The 19,346-nt window shown below is 58.6% G+C and overlaps 2 protein-coding genes across 4 annotated transcripts in view; both read right to left on the reverse strand.

Annotated features, from left to right (window-relative positions):
* The window catches only part of WDR90 (WD repeat domain 90), a 16,554-nt gene extending 8,320 nt beyond the window's left edge, over positions 1 to 8,234 (reverse strand). Inside the window, 23 exon segments of the mRNA XM_006914013.3 lie at positions 1 to 59; positions 257 to 418; positions 796 to 926; positions 1,374 to 1,504; positions 1,715 to 1,854; positions 2,061 to 2,296; positions 2,622 to 2,738; positions 2,805 to 2,935; positions 3,016 to 3,159; positions 3,326 to 3,444; positions 3,950 to 4,007; positions 4,079 to 4,224; positions 4,299 to 4,409; positions 5,015 to 5,083; positions 5,563 to 5,786; positions 5,789 to 5,974; positions 6,285 to 6,352; positions 6,436 to 6,550; positions 6,829 to 6,999; positions 7,221 to 7,329; positions 7,421 to 7,597; positions 7,747 to 7,838; positions 8,158 to 8,234. The exon segment at positions 1 to 59 is cut by the window's left edge and continues 85 nt beyond it. Of these exon segments, the coding sequence (XP_006914075.1) occupies positions 1 to 59; positions 257 to 418; positions 796 to 926; positions 1,374 to 1,504; positions 1,715 to 1,854; positions 2,061 to 2,296; positions 2,622 to 2,738; positions 2,805 to 2,935; positions 3,016 to 3,159; positions 3,326 to 3,444; positions 3,950 to 4,007; positions 4,079 to 4,224; positions 4,299 to 4,409; positions 5,015 to 5,083; positions 5,563 to 5,786; positions 5,789 to 5,974; positions 6,285 to 6,352; positions 6,436 to 6,550; positions 6,829 to 6,999; positions 7,221 to 7,329; positions 7,421 to 7,597; positions 7,747 to 7,838; positions 8,158 to 8,167 (2,906 nt within the window). The 5' untranslated portion in view covers positions 8,168 to 8,234.
* An 823-nt stretch (positions 8,235 to 9,057) lies between these two features.
* On the reverse strand, positions 9,058 to 14,471 carry MCRIP2 (MAPK regulated corepressor interacting protein 2). 3 transcript variants are annotated; one of them, XM_025048260.1, is made up of 7 exons: positions 14,179 to 14,471; positions 13,953 to 14,070; positions 11,188 to 11,246; positions 10,934 to 11,057; positions 9,997 to 10,124; positions 9,673 to 9,774; positions 9,058 to 9,444 (listed from the first exon to the last, which is right to left on the reverse strand). In XM_025048260.1, exons 1-7 carry the CDS (start codon positions 14,228 to 14,230, stop codon positions 9,374 to 9,376), a joined length of 654 nt encoding a protein of 217 aa, XP_024904028.1. In that variant the 5' UTR covers positions 14,231 to 14,471; the 3' UTR covers positions 9,058 to 9,373. The 3 variants fall into 3 exon arrangements, with proteins under 3 accessions (XP_024904028.1, XP_015446415.1, XP_006914076.1); XM_015590929.2 differs by lacking the exon at positions 10,934 to 11,057 and having other exon boundaries at positions 14,179 to 14,468; XM_006914014.3 differs by lacking the exons at positions 10,934 to 11,057; positions 11,188 to 11,246 and having other exon boundaries at positions 14,179 to 14,463.
* Positions 14,472 to 19,346: the final 4,875 nt, after the last annotated feature.

Raw genomic sequence — 19,346 nt, forward strand, 5'->3', positions numbered from 1 at the left:
GAAAGCGAGCCGCCACTGAGAGCCAGAGAAGGGCAGGCCATGGGGCAGACACCAGACAACTGCAAGAGAGTGTTCTCACGGGAGAAGATCGAAACACATGGGTCCCCTAGACTGAGGAAACCTCCCTTCTCAAAAAATACACCTCTCAGGAGTGGCAGGCAGCTCAGAACCTCTCTTCCTCAAGACACTGGAGACACCAAGGTCAGAGTCCAGAGTGCGGGAGAGGCCAAGCCGCTGGTCAAGGCCCTGGGCTCACCTCCCGGACCACGCGGCCCGAAGTGGAGTCCAGCACCACAACCTTGTTGGACGATGTCGACACCAGCAGGTGGCTAGTGGGTGCAGGGCCGAAGCAGAGGGCGACAGCTGAGTCCAGGCGGCTGCTGCCCACATCCAGGGTACTGACGTCAACCTGCAGCAACTGGGGGATGGCAACGAGTAGCCACCAGCCATGACCTCTGGGCAGAGCTTGAGCCCCCAGAGCCAGGGCACAGGAGGCAGGCAGCCCCCCTACACATATGACCCTCCCTACCCGGCCCTTACTGGGCAACTGTGTCCTCTGTGCCTGAGAGTAGCAGAACCTGGGTCTTCTCTGCAGTGAGCATGGCCTTCCACCCGCCCCCTTGATGCTCTTGCTTTCCACGCCAGGCCAAGAAGAGCCCATTCCTCTCCTCTATCCCGTCTTGGTAGAATCCAGAGGAGTCATTTGACAGTAAGTCGGGGTACCCATGGGGTCTGCCAGGCAGGCTGGTACAGCCCCACCCACACTGGACACACAGAGGATTCTGGCTGACTCACATTATCCAGTGAAGATGCATCCATAATGGTCACTGTGTACTTAGAGGGACCAACGAAGGCCAGCAGGTGGCTGTCCCCACTAACTGTCAGGGCGTTGGGACTCAAGCAGGTATCCTGGCACACCACATTAGCTGCCAACATCATGGGGGCAGGTAGTCAGCTAGGTGTGGAGGGGTACCCAGAGCAGACACAAACCTGCCCACAACTGCAGGAACCAGCCCAGGGGCCTGGGCATCAGAGCACCAAGACACCCCAGGCCCCAGGGACTAGCAGGATAACTGGGCCAGGAGGGACCCCCAAGTGACCAGCTGGCTGGCCCAAGTAATGGCCATAGGAGGGGCCAACCCTCTGCTGGTCTGGTGCTCAGGTTGTTCTCCTGGAATGAGGCAGGCACAGACCCCCTTCGACCTTCAGTTTTGAGTAGATGGTGTATCCTAAAGCCACACTTCCCTGGGGGTCTAGATAGAGGCCACAGAAGGCAATTTACTAGTCAGTGACACTAGGCAAGTCCCACCCCACAGGAACCTGAAGATGGAAAGATTGGAAGGTTGGGTTGGGGCTGGGCATGGGGGACTGACCTGCCACATGCAGGACTCGAGAACAGGTGGTGACACAGTGGTACTGGCTCAGGGTGCCCTGAGAGCAGGTGCTGAACAGAAGGCTGCCATCAGGGCTGGCAACCAGGCCGGTGATGGCTCCTCGGTGACACCTGTACCACACAGGGATGCCTGCTACCTTGTCCCTGAGCTGCACCATCCCAGACCTCCCATAGCTGGGCCTGGCCGAGTCCCCAAGGAGCAGCAGAGGACAAAAGTTTCTTGTGGACAGCCCTACCCTACCCAGGTACCCATACATCCCAGGAGACCCACAAGCTTCCACCATGGGCATCTATGGGGCCAGGAACCAGGAGGGTACCCACCTGTGCTCCACCAGGACCTCAGCAGCCTCCAGGCTGAAAGAGCGGACAGCCCCACTGCTGAAGCCGCAGAAGAAGGTTGGCTGTGTGGGGTGGAAGGCGACCGCACACGGGGCCTCCTCAGGTGATGTGAAGTCATAGAGCTGGAAGATGGAGACAGGCAGGGTGGGGGCTGTCAGATGACGAGAAGAACCTCAGAGATAGTCCTGAACCCATGGACCCCAAACAGAGACTAAAGGACCAAGGGCACCACAGGCCCTCTCCATCCATCCCCCACCTGCCTGGGCCCTGCCCCCAGGCCACAATGTAGCCTGTGGCCTCTAGTCCCTTCCTCCAGGCCACCACCTACCTGCTGCAGGGTTGCCAGGTCCCAGATGCGGACAGTGTGGTCCTGGGACACAGTGGCCAGCTGCCCCCGGCTGCACTCAATGGCAAGGGCCAGCACCAGGGCAGTGTGGGAGCGCATCAGCACACTGTACTCCTGGGACGGTATGTCCAGGAAGCCCAGGTAGCCCAAAGAGGTGGTAGATAGCACATGCAGGCCGTCAGGGCTGAGGCGGACTGAGCTGATGGGGCCTTCGTGCTCTGCAGGGTAGGCAGGTGACCCCCCCAGGCCTGAATCAGATTGGTCCAGGCGCCAGGGCAAGCTGGCTACATCCAGCCTATACCTCCCTCCCAGCCCCCACAGGACATAAACCTATTCCTTTCTTTGCTGCCCAGAGCCCCATCTTTCCATGGACAGGGACAGGCAGCTCCTCCATGACCACCCACTCTTGGGCTCAGCAATGATGGCGCCCAGGCTCCAGACGCAGCCTCTCAGAGCCCCATGACTGCCAATTAGCCCAAGGACGGCCCAAGGTCATGGCCCTCCCTCGGTGACCACGGTGGTGAGGCGCTGTCTTGGCCCCACCTGCCTCCAAGAGCACAGAGGAGAAGTCCAGGGGCCAGAGGCGCAGGTAGCCATCCTCGGAGCCCACAGCACATGCAGCCTGGGAGACGCTGAGGCTGCTGATGGCGATGCCAGGGCCTGGAGGAAAGGAAGCATCAGCGAAAGCATCAGGGCTGGTGCCCCAACACAGCAAGGGCCACATACCTGAACTGAAGGTCTGCTTCTGTGGGAGGGGGCTGCCGGGGGTCTGCACGGGCAGCAGACGGCGAGTGTGCCGCACGGCCATGCGCTGGTGGTCGATCTCCAGGATATAGCCACTGCGGCTGCACACATAGCTGCCCAGGAAGGTGACAAGTGAGGGCCGAAGGGGCAGGCAGAGAGACCCACCTGGTTAAGGTAAATGAGCTATACTCACAGTGTGCGGCTGTCCTGGGCCTGCCCAAAGGCCAAATCAGTGAACTCTAGTGCATGGTGCTCCCCCAGGTCCACGGGGCAGGAGCGAAGACCCCCACCTCGAAGCCGCCATAGCCGGACACTGCCCCGCCCACAAGACACCATCCTACAAGGAGTATGAGGGTGAGCGCCACCAAATCCCCATAGAGAGACTGATGCTCCTGTGGACAGGGCCCTGAGCCAGGGAGGAGGAACAAGCTCAGTGGCTCCATCCCCATCTGGGCTGCCAGGGTCCCATTCCAGGACCAAAGGTGGGCAGGAGGCCTGGTCACCTGGTTTCATCAAAAGAGGCAACCTCGAAAGCCTGGATGTCAATGTCGGTGTGCACCTTCGTGAGAATGACAGTCTCGCCACCTTGTCTCACCTGGTCCATGTCCCACACCACCACCATCTGCAATGAGCCAATGCTGAGCCCCAGCTGCACCTGCCTGCCCTGCCAGACCTCCACTAGGTTCTTCTTTCCTACAGGCGCCTACTTGAGCTCTCTGCTGGTGAGGGTGTGGGTAGGACAGCGCCTACGGCCCAGAGGAAACTATACATGCCCACCCTGGCTTCTGTAGACACATGAGGTTGACTCGTCTGCAGAAACAAACAGAAAACACTGACCCACAAGTAGGGAGAAGGCTCCAAGGTAAAACACCAAACACTTCAGACATAAAAGTGGGCTACTCTATAACTCTAGGACATACCATCAAAAATAGTGAGATGAGTTATATAAATGTTGATTTCATCCACAAGGGGTGTAAAACACAAAACGCTCTGCAGCGTGTGGGATGGGGGGCCTTGCAGCAGGACCTCTGCAGGGTCAGGGGGAGGCCAGGAGGGGAGGCCTTCAGGGGAAGATTGCTTCCTATACAATTCAGACTTTGCCCCAACTCCCCGGGCTGCCCCTTTACCGTCCTCCCGTGGTGGTCTTTGCCAACGCCACAAAGCAGTGCCCCACTGCTGGAGAAGCTGTAGACGTGGAGAAAGTGGTCAGTGTCGCTATGATTGGCTCCCACTCACCTCAGAGGCCCCTCACCTACCTGAGGGAGCAGACGGTGTGGACAGGGCTCCGGAACAGAGAAAGGCAGCCTCCAGTCTGGAAATCCCATAGGCGTAGCATGCTGGGGGTCTGTGCCTGGGCTGAGGCCAGAAGAGAGTTGTTTCCATCCAGTGCCAGGGCAGAGACCTGGGGAGGAGGCAGGTTAAGAAAAGTTGTGTAGTCTATAGGCACGAGCCACATCTGGGCTGGGTGGTACTCACCTTGTCTGTGTGGCCGAGGAAGAAGCGCTGCTCGAAGGAGTCAATGTGCAGGACCACGATGACTGCATGGCAGGGGTACACGACAGCAGACCCATCCTTGGTCCACAGGGCCTATGCATGGGGGCCGGGGACTAGAGTCATGGGCTGGCCTTGACCCGCTACTGTGAAAAACTCTTCCCCATGTAAAGTGCACAGAAGTCAATGGGATACACACATCAAAAGAACAGAGAAAACTTGCAGACACATGAACACTTGCGTATGCACAAGCACATGCAGAGCCATCTCTAAGCCTTGTCTTTGATACAAGAAACTTTGGGGTTCAGACAATAAAAGACCAAAGAGCCCACAAAGACTTAGAGCCTACGTCCAGGAGGGCCTAACAACCCAGGGCCTCCTCTCTCACTGCCCCCTACACTCTACGGGGACCCATAAGTAGTACACACACCAGCTCTGCATGGCTGCATCAAAGCTTTTAAGGGTGAGAGTTTGTGGGTCTCTGGAAGCTCAAACGCTCGGACCAGCACTGACCCAGCCAGCATGCGAGAGAACAAAAGGAAACCTGAGAGGGCAGGTCACTGAGGAAGCACTGAGCCACACTGGAGATGTGGGTGGGGACCAGATGTTCATGCAGCAATCTCAGGGGATATAGGGCCTTGCCAATGTCCACCCATGTATGTGACACTCATTCAACCCAATGAGAGCATGGGACCCCTCACCCATTTGGTGCTGTGGCCCCCAAAGCCGATGACCCCTTTAAGCCTCAAGACAGGATCTGGCAGGAAGCTCTGAAACAGGTAAACTCACAGTGAGACTCCAGAGGCAAGACCCCATCCCACCAGGGCTTCCCTACTGGGCTGGTTCCTGCCTCCTGAGAAGTCAGCTGGTCCTGAGTGGCTTCTGTTGCCTGCTGTGTCAAGAAGCCAGGATTCTAGCCGCAGTGTCAGATCCTCCAAGCACCCCAGGTGCTGCCACTGCCTTTGGTCTGAGGCTCCCACAGACCACCTCGGGGCTGGGAGTTGGTGCCTGGGCACCAGTCCCTCCTTATTCTGTTGTTTTTCCCCACCCCTTATTCTTTGTTCAAAGGGATTCTTGCCCAAAGCCTCCTCCTGACCACTCTACTTTCTGCCACTGGGCTGAATGAGAAGGGCCCTCAAGGGCCTATATGCCCCACATTCAGCTTGTCGGGGGCATGGGCCCAACGGTCCCAGCCCCACCCACCACTATGAGAGGATCCACCCCTGCTTTCCTTGGGACAGGCACTTACCTCATTCACGGCCACATCTTCCAGATCTGTGGCCACTACAGCCAACTTACGGACAGACACCTGAAGGCCGTTGCCAGTAGCATGCTTATCAGTGGCATCCGCGCATGCTGAGGGCTCTTGCCTATGGCCATTGGGGCCGCTCACGCCAGAGACCTCTGAATGCTCACAGGACAGGCTTTCCTCTGGAAGGGGCCCAGGTGCCGAGGGGGCCCGGTAGGACTGTAGGGGGACAGTGTCCATCAGACCCTGGGGCTATCATCAGACCCTGGGGCTACCCAAGCTCTATCTCTGAGAGCATAGGCACTCACGGCTGTGGGACCAAGCATCTGGACCTCAGGGGACACTCTGTCTTGTCTGGGCTTGCTGAAGGTCACCAAGTGAGGGAGAAGCTGTGGTACATGCCTCGGGAAGACTGCAATGAAGCAAAGGGCCGCAGAACCCATTGAGCAAAGTGCAGAGGCCTGAAGAGGAGGTGGCCGAAGGCACCGGGCAGGGCAGCAGTGAGAAGCCACCCTGATAGCTGCAGCCCACTACTGTACCTGGGCCCCAGCACCCCTCCCAGCTCGAGAGCTTGGGGCCACCAGGCACCCTAAACACAGCCTCCCAAACAGCTCTGGAACGTCAGGGTGACCTCCAGGCTAGCCCCAGCCCTGCAGGCACTGTACCACCCCAGAAAGAACCAGGCCCCTCTCCCACCAAGACTGTGCACGCCACAAGCCCACCTGCCTTAGGAGGAAAATAGCTCTTCTGAACTGGCTCAGAGGATGCTGCTGAACTGTTGCTTGGAAACCTCGGTGGGGTAGAGGGAGAGTCAGCGTTAGGGCAACCCTGCCCTCCTCTACCAGCCTCCCTGAGACAAATGGAGCTGCTCACCGGATATGGACATAGCGGTCATGCCAGCTCTCCCCCTTTGGCACTGGGAATGCCATTTCTCTTGGCACGGGAGTGACAGGCAGCCTTGCTTGCCGGGCCTCGGTAACAGTGACAGCTAAAAAGAGCAGAGTTGCCCCAAGTCTAGAAAAGCCCTCACAGCTCCCTCTCCCGGCCCAGGTGAGATTCGGCACCAGGTGCCTTCAGGGTATTGCCATCTGCCCAACCACTACCTCCCGCCACAAGTATTTCAGGAGCTAGAGGCTCAAAGATGGCACAGCCTGGGCATCTTCATCAAGTGCCAGGGCCCCTCCTGGGCAGAGAACTTGGAGGAAGGAATGGAGTTGGAGTAGCCCACCTGTAGGCTAAGCACAGGGCGTGGGGTAAAGCCCTCACCTGGGTCGAAGCACAGATCGCTGGTGTAGAGGCTCCGAACAAGCAGACTGGAACACAGCCGGACTCTCTTGAGATGGCTGTAGCGAAGATTCAAGTAGACCAGGAGGATGTCGTGCAGGTCCAGCTGCAGGAAGGTCCAGTGGGCACCAGGGGGAGCCACACCTGCCAGGTCTGCAGGAGGCAAGCCAAGGTCAGCAACCACCCTCTTACTAGCCAGCTTTCTGTTCTTGGCCTGCGCCCATTTCCATGGCCAAAACGATGCACCCCCAACCTGGGATGGTCACCCACAGGCCACGAAGGAGCCTGACTGTGCCTACCCCACCTCCCTCTCTGCCTTCAGACTGCCTCCCCTGGACAGTCCATGTCCCATTCTTGCCCCATCTCTGTGTCACCTTTCCTGGACATCCCAGCCTCACAGATGAAGGGGAATTGAAGCCATGTAGCTGTGGACTTGAACTCCTTGAAAAGGTTAGAAAGGGACACGCGGATGACCTGGCCGTCCTGCAGGGACAAAGCATGGCCATGAGAAGACAAGAGGGGGCAGCAGGGGTGCAGAACCCCCACGCACAGTCCCCACTCCTGAATTCTGTACCTTGGTGGACAAGTCCAGGTGGATGATGAAATGCTTGGTGGACAGGGGTCGGAAAAGCACGTACAAGTATCGTCCAGTCAGCCCCAGGGACTGGGTGCTAGTTTTGGGGAGCTGGATGTAATTGCTGGCAGAGACAGAACCCCGTATACGATACACTGTGCACTTTAGGGTCTTGTCCTGGACAAAAAGACGAGAGTCAGTGTATCTCACAGACCTTGGAGCACCAGGAGGGTTGCAGCCCACGAGACCCTCGGGAGGTGGGGCAAAGTATCCCAGGCAGAGAAGAGGGCCTCCCTTCCTGTGGTCAGGTCTCCTGGCCCACATACCATCACAGTCGCCACATCGCCCTCCTTAGTGGACCGCTTCCATTCGTCCACCTTGAAGTGTCTGAAGACGTTGAGAAATGGGTGTTCCCACACTGGGGGAATATGGAGGCGTGAGGACCTGACCCCAGGTGCCAGACCCAGGGTGGGGCTTCGCACCCCCTAAGGAGGGGCCGGGGACTGGGTCTGCGCGCCCTCCAGTGGTTACAGCAATCACAGCATGCGGACTAGGCTCGGGGCAAGTCTTGGCATCAAACTGCCCATGGGCCTACGACGCGGGACTGTTGGAGCCAGGCCGTAGGCTCAGTGTGCTCCAGACGCCGGACCCCGCGCTCGTCCCCGACCCTGCCAGCCGCGTGCCCCTCAGACTCCCAGCCCCGGACCCGGGTCCCGGTCCGCCAGCTAGAGGCTTACCTCGCGCCATGGCGCCGCTACTCGCACTTCCCGCCTCCGCCGCCGCGCGCCTCACGCAGGGCACGCAGCGCGCGCCTAGCAACGGCCGCCTGGCAACGGCGCCACTTCCGTCTTTACAGCGGCTGGGCCACGTGATCTCGGGGCGGGGCGGCAACTCGCACCTCACCCTGAGGTTCTCCCACTAGCTGTCTACAGCCCCTTAGGAGGCCCCTAAGACCCTGTCTGGCCTGCTCAGGGCACTCGTCCGCAGTCGCGCCCTGGGTCAGGAGACTTCGTTCCCAGGCCTCTCTGTGGCCACTCCCAAGCAGGGAACGTGTAAGGGCCTGTAGCATGACCAGCTAGATCGTGGAGTTCCTAACTTTTTCTGGGGCTCATCTGTATATCAGAAATGAGATGCACGCACAAGGGCCATCCACACTCACTGACAGCCCAGTCCTCTGAAGATAGCGTGCACACTGGGGGTACTCCGCTTCATCCTGTCAGCTACAAGTGAGGTCACCCACCCAACAGGCTAAGCAGTATCCCCCAGGGCTCCCTCCAAACCTGTGAGGCACCTTCACCCACTGTCTCACAGGCAGTCCTGAGACCTGGCCCCAATTCTGGGAGGCTGGGACCTGCATCTCAGCGCCAGTTATATAACATCTCTGGGCCTCCAGGCAGGGCTCAGGAACTTGCCAACACCAACAGGGAAAGGAGGGGTGGGGAGTAGGTGTCAATGTGGGACGGAGTTCAAAGGAAGATGAGATGGCCTTGGCACCTCTGTCAGGACACAGGAGAGCAGCTGGGTAAAGCGATGAAGGCCAGCACTGCAATGTGGAAAGACAGGGCTACAAAGGAGATTGGCCTGGGAAGTGAGGATCCTTCTACCTCTCATGTACCAAGTAAAGGCCATTCCGAAAAGGCAGTTTCTCAACTTTATTCGGCTGGAGTTCTGCCCTGCCAGCCCCAGGGGCTGGTCCCTGGGCACAGTGAGCAAGATTGAGGTCAGACACGGTCAGCCCCTGGCCCCTGACAGCCTGGGACAGCTGGGCCAAGGTGTCAACAGGTGCAAAAGTCCAAACGCTGGCACTTCAGGTGTGGCTGGCATCCAGCCAGGCCCAGGGTGAAGCACAGCCTGCCGCAGCACATACAGGGTGCCATGGTCCTCTCCTAGCAGAAGGTCCGCCACGGGGCAGGGCTAGGCCCTGTGGAGGCAGCATTCCTTCTGAGGCAGCAGCTATGAGCAATTAGTGATTCTGGCCAGGAACTGCTGCGCCCACCACTCGTCCAGGTCGATGGGCACAAAGTCTGTGGACAGAGCAGAAGGCTGGGCACTGGTACGGCCTCCCGGACCTGTCAGCATCTCTCCCCTCAAGCTGACCACAAGACCCTCACCCGGACCCCAAATGTAGCAGGCAACTGGGAAGACATGGGTCAGGTTCCAGTCCCTTCCCATATTCCCTGGGGCTAGAACCTGGCAGGGCCCAGATTAGGGTGGGAGGGACTGGAGGGGAGTTCCTGTGGGGGAGGGCTCACTCTGCAGTCGGGGGTTCGGGGTCCTCTCCACGTACTGCACAGGCCTCGGACCGCTCTCACCGGCTGGGCCACCACCCAGCTGCTGCTCCACTTGTTGCCAGGCTGTAGAGAAAGGGCAGTCAGTCTGAGCCTGGCACCCTGTTTCCCTAGGGCCTGGTGGCCACTCTGGACCCCAGCCCAGAAGTAGGAATGGGCAGTCCGCTGGATGGTCACAAGACAAACAGGCAAAGAGCCCAGGAAGAGCCCAGCCCTCTGGCAGCTTCGAGTCAGGTTACAGTGGGGAAGACCAGTGGCCCAGGTCGCACACTTAAGCCTCCACACTACCTTCGGACACAAAGCGGACATTCTCCTCGTGGGCCAGCGTGTAGGTCTCCTGGGTCCCCTCGATGGATGGGGATGTGGTGGGGGGCCGCCGGCCATTCACCCGATTGAACACAAGCCTTGGCCCCGGACTGCGGAAAGGGGAGGAGATGGTTGGTAACTGTTCCAAGCCCAGGTGCTGCCTGGCAGAGTTCTAGGAGCAGCCTCAGGCCACACCAACCACCCCCCCAAGCTAGATGGTCCTGACCAGGCCCAGCCTCAGTACTTCCCTGAACCTCAGGGCAGCTGCGTGCGGCATCAAGTGGTCAAGGCCTCTCTTCTGCAGGCCCAAGCCCCCAGCAGCTCAGCTCACACCTGCAGCCCCAGGCCCTGAGGCACGCCTGTGACTTCTGGCCAGTGGGGTCCCCAGTTGTCTGTACCCAAGGTCTCCAGCAAGAATCCATGCTCAAGGCAGGAAGGCGCCCCTCCAAGGTTCTCTCAGGCATCCCCCCGCCACCCACTTCCCCTGGACTGGCCAGGCCTCCAACAGCCCAGGTTCTAACTGGAGCCATGACCAGGTCACTCTGTCCCAACCCCACCCTCCAGGCGCAGTTCTTGGCTATATTCTCCCCACAGAAGCCTCTCCATCTTGCCGACGGCTCAGTGTGGGAAGGACCCAAAAAAGAGCCCAGTGGTCTCTGCTCCAGGTCCCACGGGATGGTACCCAGTGTCGGGTGGGCCATCCTACATGGGGAGGGAGTGACTGCAACCCCGGCCCATCTTTGCAGGCCCAGGCGAGGGCAACGCTCTTGCTGATGGGGGTGGGAATGCTGAGGAGATGGACACCAGGTGCTGGAGCTCAGCCTAGTAAGTATGCTGTATCGAGAGGGCCACTGGGCCCATCCCAGCCAGCTGGGCCCAGGGCAGTAATGGGCCGTGGAGGGAGCAGGGCCGCACCTACAGCAGGAGGTGGGAGCCGGGAGTCCTGGGCTGCACGTGCCACTCCGCCAGGCACTCGCCTGCTCGCAATCCTGGGCTCAGGTGCCCCACCGCCGCTCGGACTTCCTCCTCGGCCGAGAAGGGAACTAAAATAAAGAGGAGCGTCTTGAGGGGCACCGGTCCCGCCAGCTCTGGGCCACAGGGAAACTAGAGGGGCAGGGCTCTTCCCAGTCTGAGCTTCACAAACCAAAAGATATGACTCGGACAGCCCCTCACCTGCCACACCTCCACCCCGCATCCCGCCGCAAGACTGCAAGCTCCAGGAAAGTTGCAGGCTGGACATCGAAGAAGGAAAGAAAGAAGGGAATTGTAGCCCAGGGCTGTGGATCATAGGGACCAAGGTGGTGGCTGGCAGCTGCCTGCCCCGCCAGCCTGGCTGTCCCCTGCCAACAGTACTGTGGTTACATAAGGGGGCTTCATAGGCCCTCTGGGGGAAAGGGCACAGGCTGCCATGTGCTGCGTTCCTGTGGATAAAGGCCACCTTGTACCCGCTTCCCAGGGATGCTGCCCACAGCCAAGCTCCAGTCCATAGTACCAGAGTCCCTGCTCAGAGCCCATAGGGGCATCCTCTCACCTGATCCCCTCCATTACCCTAATGTAGACCCCGCACCATTTCTCAGCCCAGGAACCTGGGTTCAAGAGGAAAGTGACTTGTCCAAAGTCACAAGCTGTGAGTGGGTAGTAGTATCAGGATTTGACTCCATATCTGTCTGGCTCCAAAGCCCACAGCTCAGTACAGCTCCCAGGCACCTCCCCTACCCACCTGTGTGTCTGTCTGCCCCTGCATATCTGGTGGTCACATCACCCCATTTTATCTTCTCCCCAATGGTTGATAATACCTCTATTGATCTTATCCTGTCTCCTGTCTGTCTCTGGCTGGGAGGGAGAGCTTGTCAGAGACATAGACACATGTGGCCTATTTACCACCACAGGCAGTGCCCAGACCCATACCTGGCCAGAACCCAAGCCCCTCTGTTATACAAGGGGGTCAGACACTGAGCATCTGTGGAGCACCAGGCATGCAGCCTACAGCACTGACCCAGACACTCCCTTTCTCCTGGGCAAGTTGGGGTCAGGGATATGGGGTGGTGAAAAGGCATTGCAGAAAAAAACAGCAGAGAAGGTGGACAGGAAGTCTCGGTGGAGCTACTTTAGAGGGTGGGCCCCTGAGAAGATGTGGGAGCAGGAGTAGGTGCTCCTCCAGGTGGAGGACAGCTGGCTACTCTGGCCTACCAGTAGGGGCCCTTCAAGGCCACAGGGACTGGGAGGGGGCGGCTCAAGGAAGGGGGAGTGACCAAGGAGGGAAGGGAAGCCGGCACAGCTAGCACATGATCTGCCTGCTCAGCACTCTTCTGCACCCAGCAGGACATAGTGTCATCTTGTGTGGCCAGCCCTGCTCCCTCAGGCCAGGCTTGTCAGCACCCCACTGACCCTGGACCTGGCAAGCCGCAGTGTGCCTAGCTGGCTCAGGGCATGCTGAAGACAGAGGTAAGGCCTCCTAGGTGTTTTAAGGGCTCCGTACTATCTTTCCTATGTCTTTCCACAACACCCTCAACCCTGCCACAGATGCACCTTGCCTTCCCCAGCAATGGGTCCATGGAGAGGAAGGTGATAAGTTTCTCCAAGTAAGAGAATGGGGAGCACTCAGGGCCACTCTAGCCCCAAGCCCCCTGACTGGGTGACCAGTAGTAGCTACACACCTTTGCCTCGTTTCTGAGGTAAGGCAGCTGTGAAGTGCAAGGACCAGGTGACGAGGCACTGTCACAGCACAGCCTGGGTCCCAGGGAGCACCCCCGAAGACCCACTAACGTCCCTCTCCAGGAACACCTATGGCTGGCCAAGGATCCAGCCCCAGAGTGTCAATATGCCCCCAGCAAGAGGCCCCTGGGAACTCAGCCCAGAAGGGTACCCACAGGCTGCCTCCACCTGTGGTATCTGAGGCCTATAACAGAGGGAGAAGCAGGCTGAATCCCCCCCCACACACACACACACACACGCGGGTACTCCCCTGACCTCCTGGCTGACCTTGAAGGTTGTTTGTCCTCAACTTGAGAAGTCTCCCTCACCAGCAACCTCCTCCTCAGGCCCTCCTCAACACTCCAAGGGTCTGAGTCTGCTGCCCCAACCACCCCTCTGCCTATGTGGGCCTAGACCAAAGCCCTGGTCCCAGAAAATGCATAGACTACCTTAAGTCGAGGCCAGGGCTTGAGCCAAAACTGTATAAGGTTCAGACCTGGGGAAGGGAGATTTGATCTCCAGGTTACAGTAGTGTGGAGGCCAAAGTGCCCCAGATTGAGCCTCCCATGGCCTCAGGCTCTTGGCACCAACAAACCTGCTGGTCAGAAAAAGCAGAAAACTGCAGGCTCCAGTTAGCCCTGAGCATCTGCGGGGGGGCCTCCAGCGCCCCGCCAGGGTGTCTGGGATGAAGGGCAGAGGAGGGCAGTAGCCTGGCAGGGCCAGAGGGAACCACGTGCACCTCTCCCCCACCATGCTTTGCAAGCACGGGGCTTGCCGCTGCTAGAGACAGGAGGCCTTGAGGGCCAGGGGCCTAACCACCTAGGAGGGCAAATCACGAGCAGCTAGCCTCAAACCTTGGCCTCGGAGCTCAAGGTCGCTCAGGCATCTGACTCAGAAGTCTGGAAACCCTCCAACCATGAAGCTGTTCGGCCTTCTCCCTACTCGGGGCCCTCAGGGGTCTTGCAGAGCCAGAAGTGTGGGCGTCCAAACATATCGGGCCTAGCTCCCTTCAACTCAGCCAGGTGCCAGGTGAGGCGGAAGCCGGGAGCTGCCGGGCCCAGAGCTGCCGGCGCGGGCCTGGGAGGGCGTGGGCGGGGTCTCCGCGCCCCGCCCCTTCGCGCCCGTCCGCCCTGGAACATGTGGCCCAGTCCCTGCTAACCTTTCCCCAAGGTCACCCTCGGGGCCCTACGGGAGCCGGCGGGGGAGGGGAGGTCCGGGCTCCAGTGGGGCCGCGCGCGTCTCACCTCGACAGGGGCCAGGGTCCTGGTGGCTGCGCCGGCGGGAGTGGCGAAGTGGGCGGCGCGGGCTGCCGGCATTTCAGGAGCTCGCCGAGCCTGCTCTCCACTTGCTGCTGCGTGGGCCCTGCGAGTACAGAGAGAGCACGTCAGCCGCCGTTGCGCCGGGACCTTGGTCTGTCCCGGCGCGCAGACCCCCCCATCCGGCCATTCCCGCCGCCCCGCCCCTGTGCACCTGTGCGGCGCTGCGCGACCAGCTTGCTGGGCCCCTTGGTGATGGTGTACATGGTGCGGAGGGGCCGCCCCGCGCACTGCTCGAACGCACGCTCTCGCCTCCCCGCCCGCCAGCCCGCGGCCAGGTCCCGCGCCCTCTGCTTAGGATTGCGCTAGGCGAGCGCCGAGGGCGCTGCCCCTTTAACAGGCAGGCCAACGCGGCGGGGAAGGGGCGGGTCCGTTACACGCCCCCGGCCCTTAAAGGGCCCGCATGGCTCGGGATGGCCAGGGGGCACGTGGCGGGGGCGGTGCTCCAGCTCCTTGGGAGACACACCCTCCCCTAAGCGGTGAGTCCGGGGAGGGACCCGCTGGAACCAGCGCTCCACCCACTGGCCCAAGACGGAGGCAGAGGTAGTGAGTTTCTTCGGGCCTGGGCCTCACGTTCGTCACGCTGCCACGAGGTCAGGTGAGCTATGGGGCACCCAGAGCATTGGCGAGGCTCTGGCCCAAGGTGCCTGCCGGGTCAACGATGATGTCCCAAGGAACCAACACCCCTGCCATTGACAGGCGCTGGGGTGCTCTGTGCGCACCCTGTAAACAGTGCTCCCACTTTTGTCAGTGGCCTCAGCCAGCATGCCTGGGTGGGTCGGGCCAGTGTGAGGGGTTCCTCTTGGCCTGAGTCTTTGGACTGAGGGAATCGGAGTCGAGAAAAAGGGATTGGCTCCCTGGGTTTGCGCAGAGACTTGAGGACACCCTGGGAATCTCCCACCCCAGGAGACAATAGCAGTGGGTACATTCTGTTCTGCATCTTAGCCTCCCATGCCCAAGTGCACCCTTAGCTCCAGGAAGGGGGTGCCACTTAACAATACAGGAACAGTGTGGGGATGGGTGGGATGTGGGAAGAGAAAAGGTGAGACAACCCAGCTTGCCGGTCTCTTGCGTGGGAGAGAGCTGTTGCTGCACCCCCCACACACACTCCCAACCTCCCACTCCCGCCCCCAAACTCTCCCAGGCAGTGAGGTCTGCTACAAGATCCACTGCACTGACAGTGCCTTAAAGCTCATCTGTGACCTACAGGGTGCCTGGAACCAGGCCTGCCCAGAGGAGGCGGGCAGACTTGGTAGCTGCATCTAGGAAGGCTGTACCCTACAGGATTCCTTCTGAGAATCAGAGGAAGGTGCCCTTCCTCTCAGTTCACAAGCTATTCAGGGCTGCCCCAGGCTGTAGGTTAGAGGATCCTGGCATGGGGAAAGAGAACCACAGCACTCTTGGGTTTGTGAGCCTGAGGGCCTAGAGGCACCCTGTCATCTTCTATTTGGTTGAGTTCAATCCTTAACAGCCTACCACCCAAGACAACAAACTTTGCCCACAGGTCCCCAGGAGTCATGGAATCTGTCCCTAGGCTTGTGTGACCACCTTGGGCCCTCAGGGCTCCTGCGCTGCTCACAAATATTTAAGGAGGGTCTGCTGGCTGGCACCAGGGCCTGGGGTGTCCAGTAGGGCCTTGTCTCCACTGCTGCCCCAGGGGGCTTGCCCTCAGCACAATGAACCAGTGGATTCCTGAAATAAACCTAGTCCCTTCCCCCCACAACCCGCCTTCAGAGTAGAGCGGCCTGAAGCCTCCCACCCAGGCAAGGCTAAGAGGCCAGAGCAGACATCAAGCAGAGACCGCAACAGGGAGAGAGGAATGAGAGGTGGCTCCTGGCTAAGGCGGGGTGGGGGGTGGGGGTTGGCAACGGACCAGCAAGAGGAACCTCCACCCTACCTGTTCTGTGCTGTGGCCCTCCCCAGTTACCCCATGTGCTTATGTGGGGTGACCAGGCCTGCTCAGGGTCCCTCAGGGAAGCTTGCATCCCAGGGGTTGTTGGGCTGTCTTTCTTCTCATGTGCCCCAACACACAGCCCCTTGTCTCTGCATGCTGTCTTAAACAAGGCTGAAATACAAATGCCCCCCTCCCATCTGCTTCCTTTGCCGGTGGGTCAGGCTGGGCTAGGCCTGTGACCCTGAGAGGCAAGAGGGGGCCCAGATCCCAAACAAGAGCATGTCCAGGGAATCCAGGCTCCCTTTCCATATCTGTGGTGCCTATACCTCCCCTTGAGCAGCATCAAGGCCAGCATGGTTCTGCGTCATCTGTGCTGGCTGCCCTGGCCTTTCTGGTGGCCTTATGCATGATGCTCACTCACACTCTGGGGAAACAGCACAGGGGGAGGGGTCTGGGGGGGGGGCTGTATCCTGAGGATTTGCATTCCTAGCAGAGGGAGCAAAGGCCTGCAGTGAGGGGGGGGGTCACTGCCCCCCTAGCCAACACAAACTGTCTTGAGAGCTCCTGCTCCCCAGGCACCCCCACAGGCTGGCCCGAGTGAGGGGAAGGACAGCACCTATTGACAGGCAGACAGGCCTGGCCTTTGCTTAAACCTTCTGGTGGCCAAGATCCCAAGCCCTAATGTCCTGGCCCTGCCCATAGGCCTTGTCTGAGGTCAAAAATTGAGTCCAGAGCCCTGGAAAGGGCCCAGGCGAGAGCAGCCCAACTGGAATGGTCCTGACAGAGGGGAGGGGAGGGAGTGCAGGACAAGCAGGGTGCTGGAAGGGTTGGAGGGGTGGTAGGGTGGGAGAGCCCAGTGGTTTTTTCCAAGAAACACTGAACCAAGGGAGCAGGGAGAACAGAAAGGAAGAAGGCCAAGTTGTGAGGGATACCTGCGAGGGCGGCCTGGCCTTCCCCCAAGGGACCTTACCAGCCTTACAGCTTCCAGGATCCAACTATGAGCACTATACCAGCCCTGGCCTAGGAATGGAGCCAAGGGGCATGGGATGGGCCCGGCCAGAGCTCCCAAGAGCTCAGCTTGGTTCTCCTGGACAGGCAGGAACCTCAATCAGCACAAGGTTCTTCCCCCCAGCCTCCTTGGCCTTCCCCTGTGTGGAGAGACTGTTCAATGATGTGACTGCTTTGGGACCCTCAAGCTAGATCTAGCCAGAACAGAGATGGCATCCCCCAAATCCCCTCAGAGATTGTCAGATTAACACCCCCTCCCCGACCCCAGGTGTGCTGGTTTGTGCTGGTTTGTGCTGGTTTCTGGAATAGGCCATTGCCCTTCCCTAGGAAACCATATAAGACATTTTTCCCTTATCTGGGGTGGGTCATGACCCAGTACCCCCATCCATCTTGCCCTGCCCTACCCTTAGCGCCTGCAGTGTCATCTTGCCACCACCCAAGACACACCTCTTATGTAAGTTCCCTTAATAAACCCTTGATGGGATAATAGAGTTGTCAACTTCTTTCTTTGTTCTCTTGGCCCAGGAAATTTTACCTAACACCATGGATCACACTATCCATGATGGCAGGTCGGCCTGCGAGGGCCCTGCAGAGGCAGCATTTTGCAGCCAGCAACATTCTCATTATCGGAGAGGTTAGGAACCCACCCTGGGAGGCTGGAGACTGGGACCAAAGGGAAGAGCCTCACCCAATAAGCAGAAAAAATGGCTGTTAGGGTAAGAAAAAGCCTTTACATCACAGACCCCAATCATCATAATAAAAACAAGTACTGCTTTTCTCTAAAAATGTTCTAGATGCAAAACTAAAATTTTACATGAAAGAATAAAGAAGCTTGTTTTCAGTCATCCTCAATCACTTAACAGATCTGAAATCCATACCCTCACAAACCCAGACTGGAAGATGAGCTTCTGCCCATAGATGGGTGCTCCCACATCCACCGCCCAGCTTGTAGGGATCACTTGGCCCATTCCGAAACCCAAGTGCAGCGGGTTGAATGGTGTTCCCCAAAAGATATGTGCACCTAGAACCTCAGAATGTGACCTTAGGCAAAGATTTTGAGATAAGGTCATCCTGGATTAGGATGGGCTCTAAATCCAGTGAGTGTCACTGTAAGAGAAAAGAGATGGATTTTTGGTCACAGAGACACAGAGAGGAGAGAGCCAGGTGAAGATGGAGGCAGAGACTAGAGTGAGGTGACTGCAAGCCCAGGAACACCTGAAGCCCCCAGGAGCAGGAGCAGGAAGGAAAAAGCTTCCTGTGGACTTTGGAGGAACTGACACCTTTATTTTGGACTTTTGGCTTCGGAAATTGTGAGACAATAAATATGTATTGTTTTAAGGCACTAAGTTTTGGGATAATTTGTTACAGCAGACATATCAAGAGGGTGATAGCGGGTGAGGGAACTGGAGAGGAAGCACCCAGGGTGCATAGAGGCCCTGGGAGGAAGCGAGGACACCCATTGGGATGGAGAGGGGGTTCAAAGAATGGTGGGCACATGGGCCTTGACCATGTTGTTGGCTCCAGCCATCTTGGGGCCAGCATTCGGGAAAGCTTGCTCCACAGCCCTTTGTGGGTGAGCACAATTGGGAGGAGGTGGGAATCCTTGCCCAGGAGCCCCTCCCTCACTAGGTGTTTCCTGAGCACCTCCTGTGTGCCAGGCCCCAAGACAGGTGATGGTGGAGGGTACAGCTTTCTGGAAGTAGAAGTGCAGTACAGGATGTGTGTCTCATGCAGGAGGAAGTACATCCTGGTCCTGGACTTAGGCCTGAGGCCAAAGCCAGAGGGAGGTACTGCAGTATGGGCAGAAAGGCTGGTATCTTGTGCCCCCTCAAGGCTCTCTGGGCACTAGAGATTTTATCATGAGGATAAACACTCATTTGGAAAGGTGGCCCATGCCACAGTACCTTTCACTCAGTGGGAGATAAGCCCCTCATGAAGGCCACCTGGGAGCCAAATTCAGTCTCAGGACACTTATGGCCCAACAATAATCCAGCCTCAGGAGACACCACTGAGCACAGGCTGGGGCATGAGACACTTCCAGGGGTCTGCTGTTCAGCATCCTGTGGGGGTCCTAGACCCTCCCAGAGTCTGACACACATCCATGGCATTCCAGAAAATGTGTGCTCACATGTGTTCAGACAAGCTCATGCATGCACACACACACACGCACACACACACACACACACACACACACTCACAGTCACTCACTGCAGCAAAGGCTGCCACTCAGCCTTGTCCACCTGCTTCTGTCCCAGGCTCTGAGCTTGGTGAGTGTTGAGATCAGATGTCAGCTCACACAGCGTCAAGTCTAGAGTGATGGATGTGGCAGGCGGTTATCAACCTGAGATCAAATGCTGTTAAACAGAAGTAGTTGCTGGGCATTTGAGCAGTTCCTTAATGCAGTGCATATGACAAGCGGG

This window comes from Pteropus alecto, unplaced genomic scaffold (assembly GCF_000325575.1).
Source record: "Pteropus alecto unplaced genomic scaffold, ASM32557v1 scaffold44, whole genome shotgun sequence".
NCBI lineage: Eukaryota > Metazoa > Chordata > Mammalia > Chiroptera > Pteropodidae > Pteropus > Pteropus alecto.

What these genes read in the sequence shown, in the direction of transcription:
- MCRIP2 (XM_025048260.1), bottom strand. Translation starts at nt 14,230, where the DNA reads ATGTACACCATCACCAAGGGGCCCAGCAAGCTGGTCGCGCAGCGCCGC. An exon ending in GCGGGGTGGAGGTGTGGCAG is followed by an intron (nt 11,058 to 11,187) that starts GTGAGGGGCTGT and finishes TCTTTATTTTAG; the next exon opens with TTCCCTTCTCGGCCGAGGAG. An exon ending in CCCGAACCCCCGACTGCAGA is followed by an intron (nt 9,445 to 9,672) that starts GTGAGCCCTCCC and finishes CTCTGTCCACAG; the next exon opens with ACTTTGTGCCCATCGACCTG.